This window comes from Hippocampus zosterae, chromosome 14, assembly GCF_025434085.1.
Source record: "Hippocampus zosterae strain Florida chromosome 14, ASM2543408v3, whole genome shotgun sequence".
Taxonomy (NCBI): domain Eukaryota; kingdom Metazoa; phylum Chordata; class Actinopteri; order Syngnathiformes; family Syngnathidae; genus Hippocampus; species Hippocampus zosterae.
In genome coordinates, this window is record NC_067464.1 from 3717733 (window position 1) to 3731872 (window position 14140).

At 44.3% G+C, this 14140-nt stretch overlaps 3 protein-coding genes across 6 annotated transcripts; all 3 read right to left on the reverse strand.

Moving 5' to 3' along the window:
• Positions 1-38: 38 nt before the first annotated feature.
• LOC127614955 (zinc transporter 2-like) lies at positions 39-3977 on the reverse strand. Of its 2 annotated transcripts, XM_052086434.1 has the most exons (8): positions 3868-3977; positions 3646-3797; positions 2941-3087; positions 1975-2128; positions 1707-1905; positions 1273-1378; positions 1052-1186; positions 488-722 (listed from the first exon to the last, which is right to left on the reverse strand). In XM_052086434.1, exons 1-8 carry the CDS (start codon positions 3912-3914, stop codon positions 598-600), a joined length of 1065 nt encoding a protein of 354 aa, XP_051942394.1. In that variant the 5' UTR covers positions 3915-3977; the 3' UTR covers positions 488-597. The 2 variants fall into 2 exon arrangements, with proteins under 2 accessions (XP_051942393.1, XP_051942394.1); XM_052086433.1 differs by lacking the exon at positions 1273-1378 and having other exon boundaries at positions 39-722.
• Positions 3978-4009: 32 nt separating this feature from the next.
• LOC127614962 (dnaJ homolog subfamily C member 5-like) lies at positions 4010-10376 on the reverse strand. Of its 3 annotated transcripts, none has more exons than XM_052086445.1 (6): positions 10136-10376; positions 8955-9089; positions 8098-8311; positions 7712-7865; positions 6971-7048; positions 4010-5745 (listed from the first exon to the last, which is right to left on the reverse strand). In XM_052086445.1, exons 2-6 carry the CDS (start codon positions 9062-9064, stop codon positions 5645-5647), a joined length of 657 nt encoding a protein of 218 aa, XP_051942405.1. In that variant the 5' UTR covers positions 9065-9089; positions 10136-10376; the 3' UTR covers positions 4010-5644. The 3 variants fall into 3 exon arrangements, with proteins under 3 accessions (XP_051942405.1, XP_051942404.1, XP_051942406.1); XM_052086444.1 differs by having other exon boundaries at positions 8955-9074; positions 10136-10372; XM_052086446.1 differs by lacking the exon at positions 6971-7048 and having other exon boundaries at positions 8955-9074; positions 10136-10374.
• Positions 10377-11080: 704 nt separating this feature from the next.
• On the reverse strand, positions 11081-14056 carry cenpo (centromere protein O). The gene is made up of 6 exons (XM_052086441.1): positions 13896-14056; positions 13589-13740; positions 13150-13303; positions 12760-13031; positions 12007-12166; positions 11081-11858 (listed from the first exon to the last, which is right to left on the reverse strand). The coding sequence occupies exons 1-6, from the start codon at positions 13909-13911 to the stop codon at positions 11749-11751; spliced, it is 864 nt and encodes a 287-aa protein (XP_051942401.1). The 5' UTR covers positions 13912-14056; the 3' UTR covers positions 11081-11748.
• Between the last annotated feature and the right edge of the window lie 84 nt (positions 14057-14140).

The window sequence follows — 14140 nt, forward strand, 5'->3', positions numbered from 1 at the left end:
AAATAAGTGCAGCAAAAAAAGTACGAGAAGAACAGAAATTGTTTTGTCCTGCATTTTAATCTGGAAAATTTTTTGGGGGGTGTATTTTAAAATGACAAAGATTTGTTTTTCAGATGTATTAGTTAAACAACAACAAAAAACTGATTTAAAATAAATTTATTTTCTGATGCTTTTGTGTAAATGAACAATTCAGATATTGTTTTCTTATCCAAAGAGCCCCCCCCAAAAAAATTTGGGGACAGTTTAAGTTTCATTTTTATTTGAAGAATAAATGTTTTTCATAGCAAAGGCAACAGAACTTGACTTTTTGGCAGTGTTTCATTTTTTTTTTCATTCACTAACAGGAAGAAATGTTTCACTTTTTTTTATTTGGCCAATTTCTTTGTTTAACCTTAATTTGAAAATAAAGGGGGACTTTGGCTGAAAACAGTTTCAAATGGAAAACAGACAAAACGTCACATTTTTTAAAAAAATGAACGTAATCTTTTCAATGCTTCTTGGCTGCTATATTGTGCTTCAATTAGCAAAATATAAGTATTGGAGTGTACGCAGTCCATTCCGCACGGTCTTAAGTAGCAAATAACAGGTAGCATACATTTAGAAAAGGTCCACCTGTGAGGTTCTGGAAGGTTCCACTTGGATGGTGACAGCGGCGAAGCCGAAATCGGAGCGCAGGAGCTTTGTCGCCCTCTTGAGGATGACGTGCGCATCTGCACCTTCCTCTGCACGGCATGTACAGTACAAGCACATTTTTGGTTAAGTTCCATAATAGTTTGGAGTTTACCAGTATAGTCAATTCTTATTTCGTTTTGACTTTTTTTCCCAATTCGGTCAGTTTTAATTCGTTTTTCGAGAAAGTATTTTTTTAATGTAAAATTTAGCTTTAAATACCACTTTTTAAAGTCAGTCTACAGGGGGGGAAAAATCTAGGAATCTCTAAAATGACTAGGAAACAGTCATTTTCTAGCGGGGGGGGGGGGGGGGGGGTTGGGGGAAGCAACCATTTCGAGAATGTAAATTCCTTTCTCAAAAATCAACATATTTGAATTACCTGCAGTGATGTGCACAGAAAGCAGAGCGTGCGCCAAGTCCAGGCTCCACACGTGAAGGCGATGGAGCGCCGCCACACCTCGCACGGACAGCAGGGCGTCCTGAACGGAGGCGACGCTGATGCCAGGAGGAGCGCCTGGAGAGGAACAAAGCCCGAGGATCGGGGAGGCTTTCGCTTAAAAACATTGCGTTGATGTCATTCTTTGGAGGGTCTTCGTTTACCATCCATTAGAACTCTGAAAACGTCCCGGGCGGTGGGGAAGGTGGTCCACATGACCACAAGGGAGAAGAGCAGCGTACAGATGGGGTCGGCCGCTTTACACTCTGGCTGCCAACGAATCACCAAAAAAATAAATAAATAAATAAATAAATTATTTTATATTTATAAAAAATATATCTAAATATTTACAAAAACCTTAGAAAATGATCAAATAGGATACAAATACCCGCACATAAGAAAAAAATACACACATTTCCTTCTTGAAGTTATACTTTTTTTTTTTAATACGACACTTTGTTCCCAGCTATAAAACAAACATTTTAACTATCAAAAATATGACTCGTGATGTGTTGCATTTTAACTTTCTTGACAGCGCTGGCGCTCACACTCAACTGTCCGTGACCTATGATTGATGATGCGTTTTGCCTCAACTGACCCAGAAGTGGATGATGCCGGCCGCCAGCAGTACGCCGAGACTCTGGATCAGGTCTCCCACCGCGTGGATGCAAGCGGCCTTCACGCTGGCATTACCCGAACGATGGGCGAGACCCGACCGCTCCGCGTCCTTCTGCGGGAAGGCCCGGTTGTGGCTGTGGGTGTGAGCGATGCCCGACTGATACAGGATGAGCACCATCCTAAAAACGGGAGTAGACACGAGAAGGAATGCGGATGAGCGCGTGCGACGAGCGCAACGGCGGACTCACAGGACATTGACGGCCACGCCGCAGCCCGAAGTCAGCAGCATGACGTCGCTGTTGATGTCGTAGTCGCCGTCGGACATCCTCTGAACAGCCGACGACGCCAACAAAACCGTCACGGCCCAGATGGACGAAAGAGATAGAAGCATGCCCATAATCTCTGTTGGGCACACGGACGCAAAGACAGACAGACACGGACACACGCAGTGTGAAGAAGGCCATGAACAGGGTTCGACGTTAATAGTGGCCCGATGGCCCGCAAGTAATAGTTGGCTAGAAGCTAACTATTACTGGCTTTTATGCTAGTATTTTTATGCTAGTATTTTATTTTATGCTAGTATTATTATGCTAGCATAAAATAAAATACTAGCATAAAAATACTAGCATAAAAGCTAGTAATTATTACGCTACGGGCGGCCCGGTATCCAGTGGTTAGCACGTCGGCTTCATAGTGCAGAGGTACCGGGTTCGATTCCAGCTCCGGCCTCCCTGTGTGGAGTTTGCATGTTCTCCCCGGGCTTGCGTGGGTTTTCTCCGGGTGCTCCGGTTTCCTCCCACATTCCAAAAATATGCATGGCAGGCTGATTGAACAGTCTAAATTGTCCCTAGGTGCGAGCGTGAGTGCGAATGGTTGTTCGTTTCTGTGTGCCCTGCGATTGGCTGGCAACCGATTCAGGGTGTCCCCCGCCTACTGCCCGGAGACGGCTGGGATAGGCTCCAGCACCCCCCCGCGACCCTAGGGAGGATCAAGCGGCTCGGAAGATGAATGAATGAATGAATGAATATTATGCTAGTATTATTATACTATTCTAGCTAAAATAATGCATAATAAATGTGCTAACTTTTAAATAACCATGGAAATGACATTATATAATGAATACCTGCACAGTATTCTTGTGTACTAACTCTACCAGTGAAAAAGGCTTCGTGTCGGACCCTTGCCGCGAAGGTATTGCCGCCATGTCCACTGACCAGCTCGGCGCCATCCAAAAGTCAGGCCGTGAGTGGGCGCGCGTCCCGAGATCCACAGCGAGAAGATGCTGACGGAGATGCTGCCGACGTCACTCAGGAGATGCGCCGCGTCTGTCATGATGGCCAGACTGTGTGCGGCGTAGCCACCTGGAGATCAGGACAGGACAGGATTGGATTACATCGGGTGGAGATCGAAAGTATTGGACAGCACGAAACAACGCCGGACCAGAGAGGATGTCAAAATATATTGGGATGCGTACCAAGAGACCCCCCCCTTAATAAATATTCATTCATTCATCTTCCAAGCCGCTTGATCCTCACTAGGGTCGGGGGGGGGGAGGGTTGGAGCCTATCCCAGCTGTCTCCGGGCAGTAGGCGGGGGACACCCTGAATCGGTTGCCAGCCAATCGCAGGGCACACAGAAACGAACAACCATCCGCACTCACACTCACACCTAGGGGAAATTTAGAGTGTTCAATCAGCCTGCCACGCATGTTTTTTGGAATGTGGGAGGAAACCGGAGCACCCGGAGAAAACCCACGCAGGCCCGGGGAGAACATGCAAACTCCACACAGGGAGGTCGGAGCTGGAATCGAACCCGGTACCTCTGCACTGTGAAGCCGACGTGCTGACCACTGGACTACCGGGCCGCCCTCTTAATAAATATGTACAGCCTAAAAGTTGAACGACTACTCATCGTCTCACCAAACACCTCAGCAACCATAAAAAGCAGGCTGACGACCAAGGCAAACACCAGTTTCTTTCCGGCCCGGCGCCTAGCGGCACTCTCCCCCGTGTCCAACTCGCCGCCATCACCGCACGACCACTCGACGTCTCCGCTGCCCTCCGAGTCCGAGCTGGAGGCGAAACGAGACAAAGCGGTCAGGACAAGCAAATGTCGAGTAGAAAGAATTTGATGTCACAGACCAGGAAAGAGGCTCCAGCAGCAGGTGTTTCTCCGACTCCACGGCCATCGAACTGGGAAAACGGCAACCTGTTCTTACTCACGCTATCTTGACTGAAGGGGCGGGGGGGGGCGTTTGGGTAGATAATGCTACAACAGACTGCATTCAGTGAAACCTGAGTTTATTCAGTCAAAAAAAGAAAAAAAAAATAAGGAACACAAACACCTTTTTACAGCATTGGGCAAGTAAATGCGATACTCACGGGAATGTCAAAAAAAAAAAAAAAAAAAAAAGAGAAGAGACATTCAAGTTATTGACTAAAATGATTTAAATACATTTCTCATGTCGGACCGCTTGGCACACTCAAATTCAAAGGGGGGGAGGGGGGGGGTCTTTGAATTTGAGTGAGCCCCCGCAAAAAAAACAAAACGATCACGTTTGGATACAACTAAATTAAATTTTTAAAAAACTATAGAGTTGGCTTCTACCTCAAAACATGTAATGTTGCCACAAAAAAAAAAAATTGGAAATAGCAAATGTTTGGCTTTGCACATGATCATAGTGTTTATATTTTACGTATATGCGACTCAAAAGGCTTTGAAATTTCAACCTAGACTGCGCTCCGATATTTCCAAGTGAGCTTCATTTGACTTTCTCTCAACTTGAATGTACGCACGTGTCCAGCTATTCAGCATTTCGGTATTTTTGGCACCCTTTCGCTGCTCTCCAACAAGAACCTGAATGACAAATTGCATAAGGCAGAGAGACCCGGAGAGTCACAGAAAGGAACGGCTTTGATAAATGGATTGCTCGGTTTATGGATCCACGTGTTGTATGTTCTCAAGTTTCCCCCAACCATCGAATTCAGCTCACCTGGAAAGGTGAGCGCGCATTTCAGGTTGGGCCAGAAATTTCACAGCCAAAGCCCAACTTTTGGCGATGAATAAAGAGCATCTTACGCTTTCAGTGGCGCCGGTTGGTAGGTAAAGGTGGACGCCGTATTTTGGCAAGTGTTGTCAAAGTGCTTGGAGAGGCGTCCGGGACGCTCTCCCAAATAGACATAAAACTGTGCAGAAATTTGGGGTCAATGGTCGCTTTGTTCTTATAATGAACTTTTTTTTTTGTTTTTTTGTTTTTTGACAGCAGTCAATGTGACTTGTAAAACTAACATAAGGAAATGAATACAGCACCAAAGACCCGCAAACCTTTGTGAAGGAATAGTGCACCACGTAAATATATTGCGATCCATTTTTTGTTTTACCCACGGAATTCATATAAGGGGACGATTGGAAACATCCAACCCCCCCCCGCAAGAATGATGACGACAACTCTCGACTATTCTCCATCTACCAGCAAACTACAAAACAGATGGACAAACGGAGCGCTCTGGATTGTTTTCACTGCTATGAATATATAATAAGCAACACGGAGGGAGAGGAAAAAACCGTCAATGTAGTTTTAAAAAATATATTATACAACATTCAATAAAAGTGTACACTTCCTTTTGGCCCAACCCCGTTGTAAGGGTCATTCTAACAGTGCTAAGACAAAAAAAAAAAAACAAAAAAAAAAGGAAATCTGGTGGTGGCGGCGGCCTGCGGCTTTCTGCACAGTTCCTTATAAAACATGAGAGGATCCAAAAGCATACCCTGTGGCACTGAAAAACAACCCCCAAATAACTGCTGCTGTAAACAAAAGAAGCCCCTCTGAGAAGTCGGAGTCCCATTAAAAAAAAAAGGAGAAGAAAAAAATATAGAATCGGATCCAAACTTCTGAAATGGGGGGGCGTTTCGGGGCATTCACTCCTCCACCGTCAGATGCACGGAGGCTGGGGTGGCGGCGGCAGAAATGGTGGAGCCGTTGCTGGCGTGGGGCTGATTCACGATAGGCGTGTCCTCGCCTGCAGTGGTACAATGAATCAAAATCAAAAACGATGTTTTCATACAAAGTACCTCGAGGCTTAAGGAAAGAACATTCAATTGTGACACTGGGTCTAAAAGTGATTTTTGGTGGGAGTAATGTGCGCATCATAACGGTCTAGTTTCGAGTAGGCAAGGGGCGATTACCGCTTTCACAATTTGGAGTAGTTCTATAAAGTCAAGCTAATCCTGTCTGTCATCGGTAACGAGCTAAGGGGATTTCTCAGGCCACCCAAAATGTTGAAAGTGTCATATTGGACCCCCCCCAAAAAAAACAACAACAAAAAATATGTCTGGAGTCGCAAAAAATTAAATGCCTTATCATGAAGACAACACAAGTTGTACGCATCTGTATTTGCTAAAGTAGCCTACTATCAAAATGACTAAATTGCCCCTTTTCAATCAACCAACCCCCCGCGATCGACCCGTTACCGCACACCCACGCAGACGCACGCACTAACACATGCGGAAATGTTGACATTTAAGATTGATTGGAAAACGTTAAGAGTGTTTGTATCATGTTTGTCATCCTACAGAAACCATATTAAAACAAAAAATTCCCTCTCCCATCTTTTTCCTTTTTCAAGAATTTTTGAAAAAGCTCCAAAGGAGCCACTAGGGTGGCGCTGAAGAGCCGCGTTTGAAAGGCTGTTTGCACTGTGAGCCATCTCTTTGAAATTAATTTTAGACAGTCGCCTTTTTCCGATGAGTAGAGGAAACGGGTGAGTCCCGCGCAGAGGAGGAGGGAGGGAGCAAAACGTAAAGTTCCAAGGGTGCCCCCCACTTTTATGTCATTCCGTGACTCCCCACAACCTGCTGATGACACTTCAAAGCTCACATCTGGGTTTTTTCCCCCCCTTTCAAAATAAAAGGCACACTATCTTGAAAATACAAAACAAGACCTGAAAAGACATGCAGTTCAGGTTTAGGTCAAGTCTCATGCGTAGCAAGTCAAAGTCAACTCAAGTCTTCCAAGTTTTCGCCAAGTTAAGGGACGAAATTGCTGACTCAAGTCGGACAAGTCGAGTCACGTGACTTGAGTCGAGTATGACGGCAACAGTCGCCTACCTCTGCTATTTAATGTCGAGTTAATTTCTTTTTTTAATTAAGGTCTGTAGTGTGCCTGACATTAAACAAGCGTCAATCTTTTGTGAGCTGCCCGTTTCTGAAAATGTGCCGACACGCAGGTGTTGAGCCCAACTTTACCTGACGCGGCGTCACCTTTGCCGGAAGCGTCGACGGCGGCAGACGAGCTCGGCTGAATAACAATTACAGTGTCTCGTGCTGTGAAACATCACACAACACAATTCAGAAAGGCTCAAATTTTAAAATAAGTCAGTGCCAGAGGTCTGAAATATCCCAGTTTTCGTGAATGCACCTTCGAGCTAGTGAGTGAGGTCTGAAATATCCCAGTTTTCGTGAATGCACCATCTCAAGCTCGTGAGTGCAGAGCTGTAAGAACTCATGGGGCATTTTTTTTAAGGACGACGACGATATTTGGCATATTAAGATTTGTAAAACCAAATTTTAAAACATTAATAAAATAACTTAAGACATAAGACACAAATTAGAGGGAGAATATTTGACAGTTTTACTCAACTTTTTTCCTTCGGTATTTAATTATTATTTTTTTGTTGATTTTCTTTGTGTTATGGTGTAATGTGTTAATTTTGCAATTTATTTTTTTAAACGACAAAAAAAAAAAAGAGGGTTGTCAATTTTGTATGACCGCGCAGACAAAAAAACAACAACAACCGTGTCAAGAGGTCAAACATTTCTTCATTTGCAGTGAATGCTGCATGAAGGAAGCCTTTTCAAAGCGCACGGTGAAGAACCAAATCAAGCCTTGAAACTTCCCACTTTTTCTTGAATGCAGCACGCAGGGGAAACTTTCTCGTCAAATCGCACGGTGACCAAAAGTGGGCAAGACTGAAAGCTGCGGCTCACCTTCCTCCTGCTCTCTGATCTCCGCCTCGAGGTCCTCTGGGTCCACGTAGAAGTCTCTTTCTTCGTCCTCGGAGGATTTGCACTTGCCGCAGCAGAAACAGCAGCAGCAGCAGCAGCAACAGCACGTGAGGATGCCGCAACAAAACAGCAGGGCCTGAGGCGGCATTGTGCGAAATCAAGTGTCAATACTTGGGGAGGGGGGGGGGGGGTAGAACGCTACAATGTTACGTCATGGAGGGCGTTACCGATGGAGCCCAGCATGCAGCGATTCTGCCAATATGTAAAATTTTCAGCGACGACGTGACTCGATGAATTCGTGAATCGCAAATATGTGGCGATTCCCGAAACCGTTTTGCCCCGCCCGGGGTTTTTAGGCTGCAACTCACCTTGAACCAGCACTTGGACATGAGGAAGTAGTACTTGACGCTCTCTTCGCCAAACTGCTCGGCCACATAGAGGCCCATGGAGCCGTACTCGTCGTAGATCTTACGCTTGTTGTCGTCACTCAGGATGGAGTTGGCATTGTTGATCTCCTTGAACTTGTCTGCCGCTTCGGGGTTGTCGGGGTTCTTGTCCGGGTGGTGCCGCAGCGCCAGCTTCCTGCGGGAGACACCAACCACAGGAAAGAATCAGACCACCTTTGTGAGTGAAGACTTGTGAGTGAAGACTTCAAATCGGTAAGAAGCGAAAAGCGGGTCTGGGCAAAGTATGGCCCACCGTGCTCTTCAAACATTTAAAGTCATTTCACACAAATTGGTTAAATAACTACGGTACATTTATTTGTATTCCAAAAACTTTACTTTGGAAAACAATGGTCAATGCCATTTGTGATTTTCGGACATGTGACAGACCAAACTAGAGAATCTTAAGTCATGTTTGTGAATTTTCTGCACTGTCAATTTGAAATATTGTAATGCCTCCGGGTTGCCTCCTCCTCCTCCTCCTTTCTTCAAAGGGCTTGTGGTTATTGGTTGCATTTATTTTCAGATATAAACAGTGTTTCACTTCACTTGTGTGACAGCTAAGAATGTTAAAATGCAACTTAAAACATTGCCTGTGAGGTGAATCAAGTTTTAATGATGGTGCCAGTTTAAATCCAGAACAAATGGATTCATTTCATATGAACGAAACAACTTTAACGTGGGAACTTTTTTGGAGGGGTGAAAGGCATCGTTAACGACTACGACAATGAGTTTTAAGGAAAAAACAAAACAAAACGGTGTCATTTGACAGTCAAACCCACCTGTAGGCCTTTTTTATCTCATCGGGCGATGCTCCCTTCTGTAAGCCCAGGACTTTGTACAGGCTGTCCCCTGCCGTGGACATTTTGCGAGGTTTGTTGGGGTCGTCCATGTTGGAGGTTCTGGTGAAATGAACACTGTCATGTCAAAAAGAATGCAAGACAACATACCTTTTTAGTTTGTGTAAGTTAAATGAGGAAGTCAATGAACTAACTAAAAAAAAAAAAAAAAAGGAAGTACCGTAAAACTTCATGTAGACATCTTACTTTGCAAGCGTGTCCACAAAGTCTAATTTCTTGCTACATAAGAAATGGATGATGTTTTAGGTACCCCAGTGAGTCTGAAAGTTGTCACTGTTTGCGCAGCATTCGAAACAGCATGTTTGTGGGCTCATTTTCAAAACGTTTCCAGGCTATAAAGGAGGATACAGTTCACTTGGAAACGGATATCACTCCCCTGATCGATCAATTATGCCATTTCAATATTAATTAAAGAAACTGGGCTCGAAATCAAGTGTGTCTTGATGTACTTTGTGCAATAACGATGCCCATGTGAAGGCTTATTAAATTTGTCAAACACTGAGGACCTCAGATTGAAGTGTTGGTAATAGTTTCCAAAGCTTTGTCTATTCATTTGCTTCTGTAATAAACGTGCAAGAGTTTAATGAACTCCTGTACCTTAAATCAATGATGTACACCCACAGTGTCACGGGATCAGCAGGTGTGCCGTGGGGAAATTCGTGTATTTTGGTTCGTCGATGTGAGCTAACGACATATAGTGACGGGTTGGGGGTGCATGGTTAACTTGTCTGTTTCTTTACATAGACTTGTCATGAGATTTAAGTGTGGTGGCGAGATTTAGCGAATGTGTGCCTGGACCAAAAAGAAAAAAAAACAACACAACTTTGAATAATGGTTACCGGTATTTTATCATATTTTTTCTAACTGTCACTTCTGTACAAAAGATGAGGGTTAGATGATACACTTTCAGTTTCAACCTCCGCCACTTCTTACTAGCCACTGAATCAAAACTTACATTGAAGTAAAAAGAGCAAAGTATTTCGGTTTTGAACCGGACTTGAATCTACTATGTACTATGTCAAACACTGCTGCCGGGCTGAACTTTCGACACGGTGCTAAGCTAACTTTATCACAACTGTAGCCGTAAGAAAGTAGACGCTTACCCTCTGGACGAATTAATAACGAATTTTTGGGGATCAATTCATCGAGTCCAAATATTCTCCACCGGCTGTCTTTTCGACTTAGACCCAAAGAGTGTCGTTGACATGCGGGTTATTATTTCACTAATACACCGGCGTCCTCCACATCGTGACTGAGTGGGAGAGGCTAGAGCAGCAGTTAGCTAAAAAGACGAGTTAGCAAAGCGCTGTCACACCGAACAAGGAAGTACATACCGGGAATTACGTCATTACGGAAAGATGCGGCAAGTTGCCTTTTATGTTTTTTTTTTTTTAGGACTCCGAACATATAAACACAACAGCCAATGTAGTGGTGACAAAGACAGAGGTAAAAAATATATAAACAAAAAGCACGCAAATACAAAGTGTGGTGTTTCATCCAAAAGTTCCAATATACTGTATTGGCTGAATTCATTTTGAAACACAAAAATTACGCTTCCGACCAACATATCGGCATTAATGAATACTGTATGCCATTTACCCGCGGCAAGGTTGGATTTTTGCTCTTTAAAAAAGGTCCTACATTATTAAGAAAAACGTATTTAATTGGGGTGCTGTAACTATCGTGAATGTAGGCTATAAGTAACACAGACTTGGCTGATGTAGCTTTTTTTTTAAGGAATGGTTTTATTTTTCGAAAATATATTTTTATTTCTAACCTAAACCATACGATTTTGGCAATAGTGTCAAATACAGTATTTTGCTATTACTTTTTCTAAAACAACATACAAGAAAACCCCAATGGATTATGTATTTTTATTATTTCACGTAGAATTTTAGTTTAGCACTTTTTTCTTTTTCCTCCCGAAATATATGACATTTTCCTGATATTTATCTTATATTTGTATTTTCTGTTAGTACTTCTGCAATATTCATTTACTTTTCTAATGAACTAGTCAAAGTATTTTGTATCGTGTAATGTTTATCGTGTAGGCCTCTTGAAACACAATCTAGCAAGCTTCGTGCCACTGCAAGATTACCGACAACCTCAAACACAATGGGTATATCACATTACACGCAGTGACAGAGCCATGGCAGCAAATGGCTTCAGTTGGAGAAAACACGGGGTTAAAACAAAAAAAAGCATTGAGAGAAACGCTCCATAAGGACTAATGGAGCCAAGAGTAGTACAGCTGAGGGTGCTCAACCAGAAGGACGAACGAGATTTTCGTCTCAAGCTGGACCGGCTGGAAAAAGAATTCAGGTACACCTGCCGAATGCTGCAACGACGACAACACTGGCTGCGAAGCGAGCGTAGGCGGGTGCTGATGGTGAAGGCTTGCGAGCCCAAAGCCACGGTGGACGTGGCCATGAAGGAAATAATCACCCGCGTGGAGACCGAGGTTCCGAGGTCCGTGTCGGCACCCCTGGCGAGCAGCGGTGGAGTACGTCTGCGGAGGAGCTTGTCGTTTGTGCAAGTGAAAAGCATCGCCGCCATCGACACCATATCGGAAAGGGAGATGGAGAAGCGGCGGCGGGAGGCTCGGGAGCAGGTGGAGAAGACGAGGCTCATTCAGAGGGAGCGCTTGCACGATAAGGTGATGGAATTCATTCAGAGGCTCCAGGACAAAAACGATAAGTGGGAGTGTGTATGACGCCTAAGCGATGCAATCCATATTTTTCATGGCGCCCAAAGCTTTGTGAACTGGCGTCTCCATGAGAAGCTTGCGGTTGTTTTTCCACCTGGAAGACTCCAGAAGCTCCTTGTCTGGAAAAAGACGAAATTGCTCATGATATCAGAGAGTGTCATTTAAGGCTTTTCACTGAAAGATTTTGCAGCCCATTCTGATCAAATAAGTGTGTTTTACTCAATTTCCGCTCTAAAATTCATTACTATGCACAATTTAGTCACCCACCTTCACAGTCAAAGTGGACCCCCTTGGGCAGACATCTGGTGTGGTCCGTATAGCTGAGGGTGCAGAGCAGTGACGTCTTCTCTCTTGGCGTGCTCAGCAAGAGCACCAGGATGGAACACAGCATGTTGCTCTCCATCACCGTCACCGATGGATGGAGCTCCTGAGTAAACAAGGGCACGCTTCTGCTCAGAGTGTTTTTTTTGAAGTTCTGGTTTGTTTTTTTTAATTCTGATTATTTTTTTCAAATATTTTTTTGTGGTTGACAAACATCTGTTCCACACTTCAGCTCATTTAACAGTAGGTATAGGCAAAATGAGTAGAAATGTGAAGATTTACTTTGTAAGTCAATTTACAGTGTGCAAATATTCTACCTGTGCCCATAAACTTTCAAGATCAGGGCCACTGTACTCCTCGTAAAAAAATTTTAGCGTGCAGCCGCGAGTGGGTGTGCTTACTTGACCGACAAAATCAAAATGAAACATTTTTTTCAGTGATGCCGTCTAGTGAGGATATGTTGTAAAGTCAGGATGGGTATGCTGTGTGTCAGTGTGAAAATGTACACAACTAACTGGATTCCGTGTACAATAAAAAAAGCACCTCATTTACGCATCTGTTGCGGCCATGATACGTCAATTTTTCCGGAACTCCAAATTATCTTTAATTGTGGAATGCGGTGGCGCTGGGTCGGTTGGGGAAAAGCAGATCCATGGCGCGTGATTTTGCGGTACCAGGGGGAGAAAACGAGAAAGTCACCTTAACAAGCCTCAGCTGCTGTCTGCGGCCCGCGAAGGCGTTGAGGCGCGTCATGAGCGGGTCCAGGAAGCCCCTGAGGTCCTTCTGCCGACCGGCCGGCTCGCAAAGCTCGCCCAGTGGGATAAACGGCGGCACATTGTGGCGACTGATTTTCAGCGTCGGCCTGACGTCCAACTCCATGTTGTACGTTTCCAGATAGACGCCCTCGTAGGCGGTCGACAGAGTCACACAGATGCCTCTCCCCCTGCGGATCTCGGTGATGTCGTAGCCACCTAGTAATTTAAAAAAAGTGTACATGTACAGTATATATGTAAAATAAGGGGGGGGGGATTTTTATTTTTTATTTTATGGCCTGTTGCTGAGTCCAAGTAGTGTATAATGGAAGCGTACCAATGATGTGATGAGCATACAGAAGCTGTTTCAACTGCATTACTCTGGCAATCAGATGCAAAAGTTGTTCATTCTCATTGTCTTCAGTCTCCATTTCTTCTTCTGCTGCCGCTGCACCCAGATTGTTCAGTCGTGTCTTGTGTTTTTCAATGTGCTGAGCAGGACAAAATTTGAAAATGTGACATTAAAAAAAGTCAAAAACTAAAATCAATATTACATTATTCCTATAAAAAAAAAGAGAAAACCACAACCTTTGGATTATATGTACCGGTATGTGAAATTATGTTTTTGTGTAAGATTGTGAATTACTGGGACTTTATATCGTTCTACTACTAAAAAAACAAAAACAACAACCCCCCCCCCCCCCCCCCACATAATATACATTATATTTTTAAGTGTAATTTCCAGTCAGGTAATGGATTCTCTTCCTTTACTGTACCTTGTGTGAGTGGATCTCCGTCTTCAGCCGGTCCCTTTGGACGGTCAGCGCCTTCGCGCGAGCCCGCAGCTCCTCCACGCGACTCCGCTGCCGGGGCTGGACTTGGCGGCTCCTCGCCCGAACCTCCAGCGCACTCAGGTGACTTAAAACTCCTGTGGACCAGAGTGACAGTGGTGGAAAATGGCGCGTGCAGTCTGTAACCGTCCCATGTAGCTTTAGCATTAGCATTAACGTTAGCAAACGCCGGTAAGCGACCGTTGAAAATTGACGCACACGGCTCAACCAACGCCACACGGTTGTCTGTTACCTTTCTTCTGCTCCATGTTGAGAGGGCGTCCGTCACTTTGTTTTATCGCGGAAATGTCAACTTGCTGTGCATTGACGGGCGTTTCGCAACTAGTTTTGATTTTAGCGGCTTCCGCTCGTCATCGATGAAAGCCCCGCCCACAAACGTCAAAGTCGAAAAAGGTTCTCCACTACAAAGCCTATTTTCAAACATTCTAAATTCTAAAGAAATGCAAAGTGATGTCATTTAAAAATATTTTCTCTGTC

Bases quoted from the DNA above. Each gene is read 5' to 3' on its own strand.
- LOC127614955 (XM_052086433.1), bottom strand. From the start codon at position 3,914: ATGGCCGTGGAGTCGGAGAAACACCTGCTGCTGGAGCCTCTTTCCTG. The intron at 3,798-3,867 runs GTCTGTGACATC...TTTCGCCTCCAG, and splicing joins CTGCTGGAGCCTCTTTCCTG to CTCGGACTCGGAGGGCAGCG. The intron at 723-1,051 runs GTAATTCAAATA...CATGCCGTGCAG, and splicing joins TTCTGTGCACATCACTGCAG to AGGAAGGTGCAGATGCGCAC.
- LOC127614962 (XM_052086445.1), bottom strand. From the start codon at position 9,064: ATGGACGACCCCAACAAACCTCGCAAAATGTCCACGGCAGGGGACAGC. The intron at 8,312-8,954 runs GTGGGTTTGACT...TGTCTCCCGCAG, and splicing joins GAGATAAAAAAGGCCTACAG to GAAGCTGGCGCTGCGGCACC. The intron at 5,746-6,970 runs GTAAAGTTGGGC...GTACCACTGCAG, and splicing joins CAAAGGTGACGCCGCGTCAG to GCGAGGACACGCCTATCGTG.
- cenpo (XM_052086441.1), bottom strand. The intron at 12,167-12,759 runs GTGACTTTCTCG...TTGTTTACTCAG, and splicing joins AGCAGCTGAGGCTTGTTAAG to GAGCTCCATCCATCGGTGAC. The intron at 11,859-12,006 runs GTGGGTGACTAA...GTCTTTTTCCAG, and splicing joins GGTCCACTTTGACTGTGAAG to ACAAGGAGCTTCTGGAGTCT.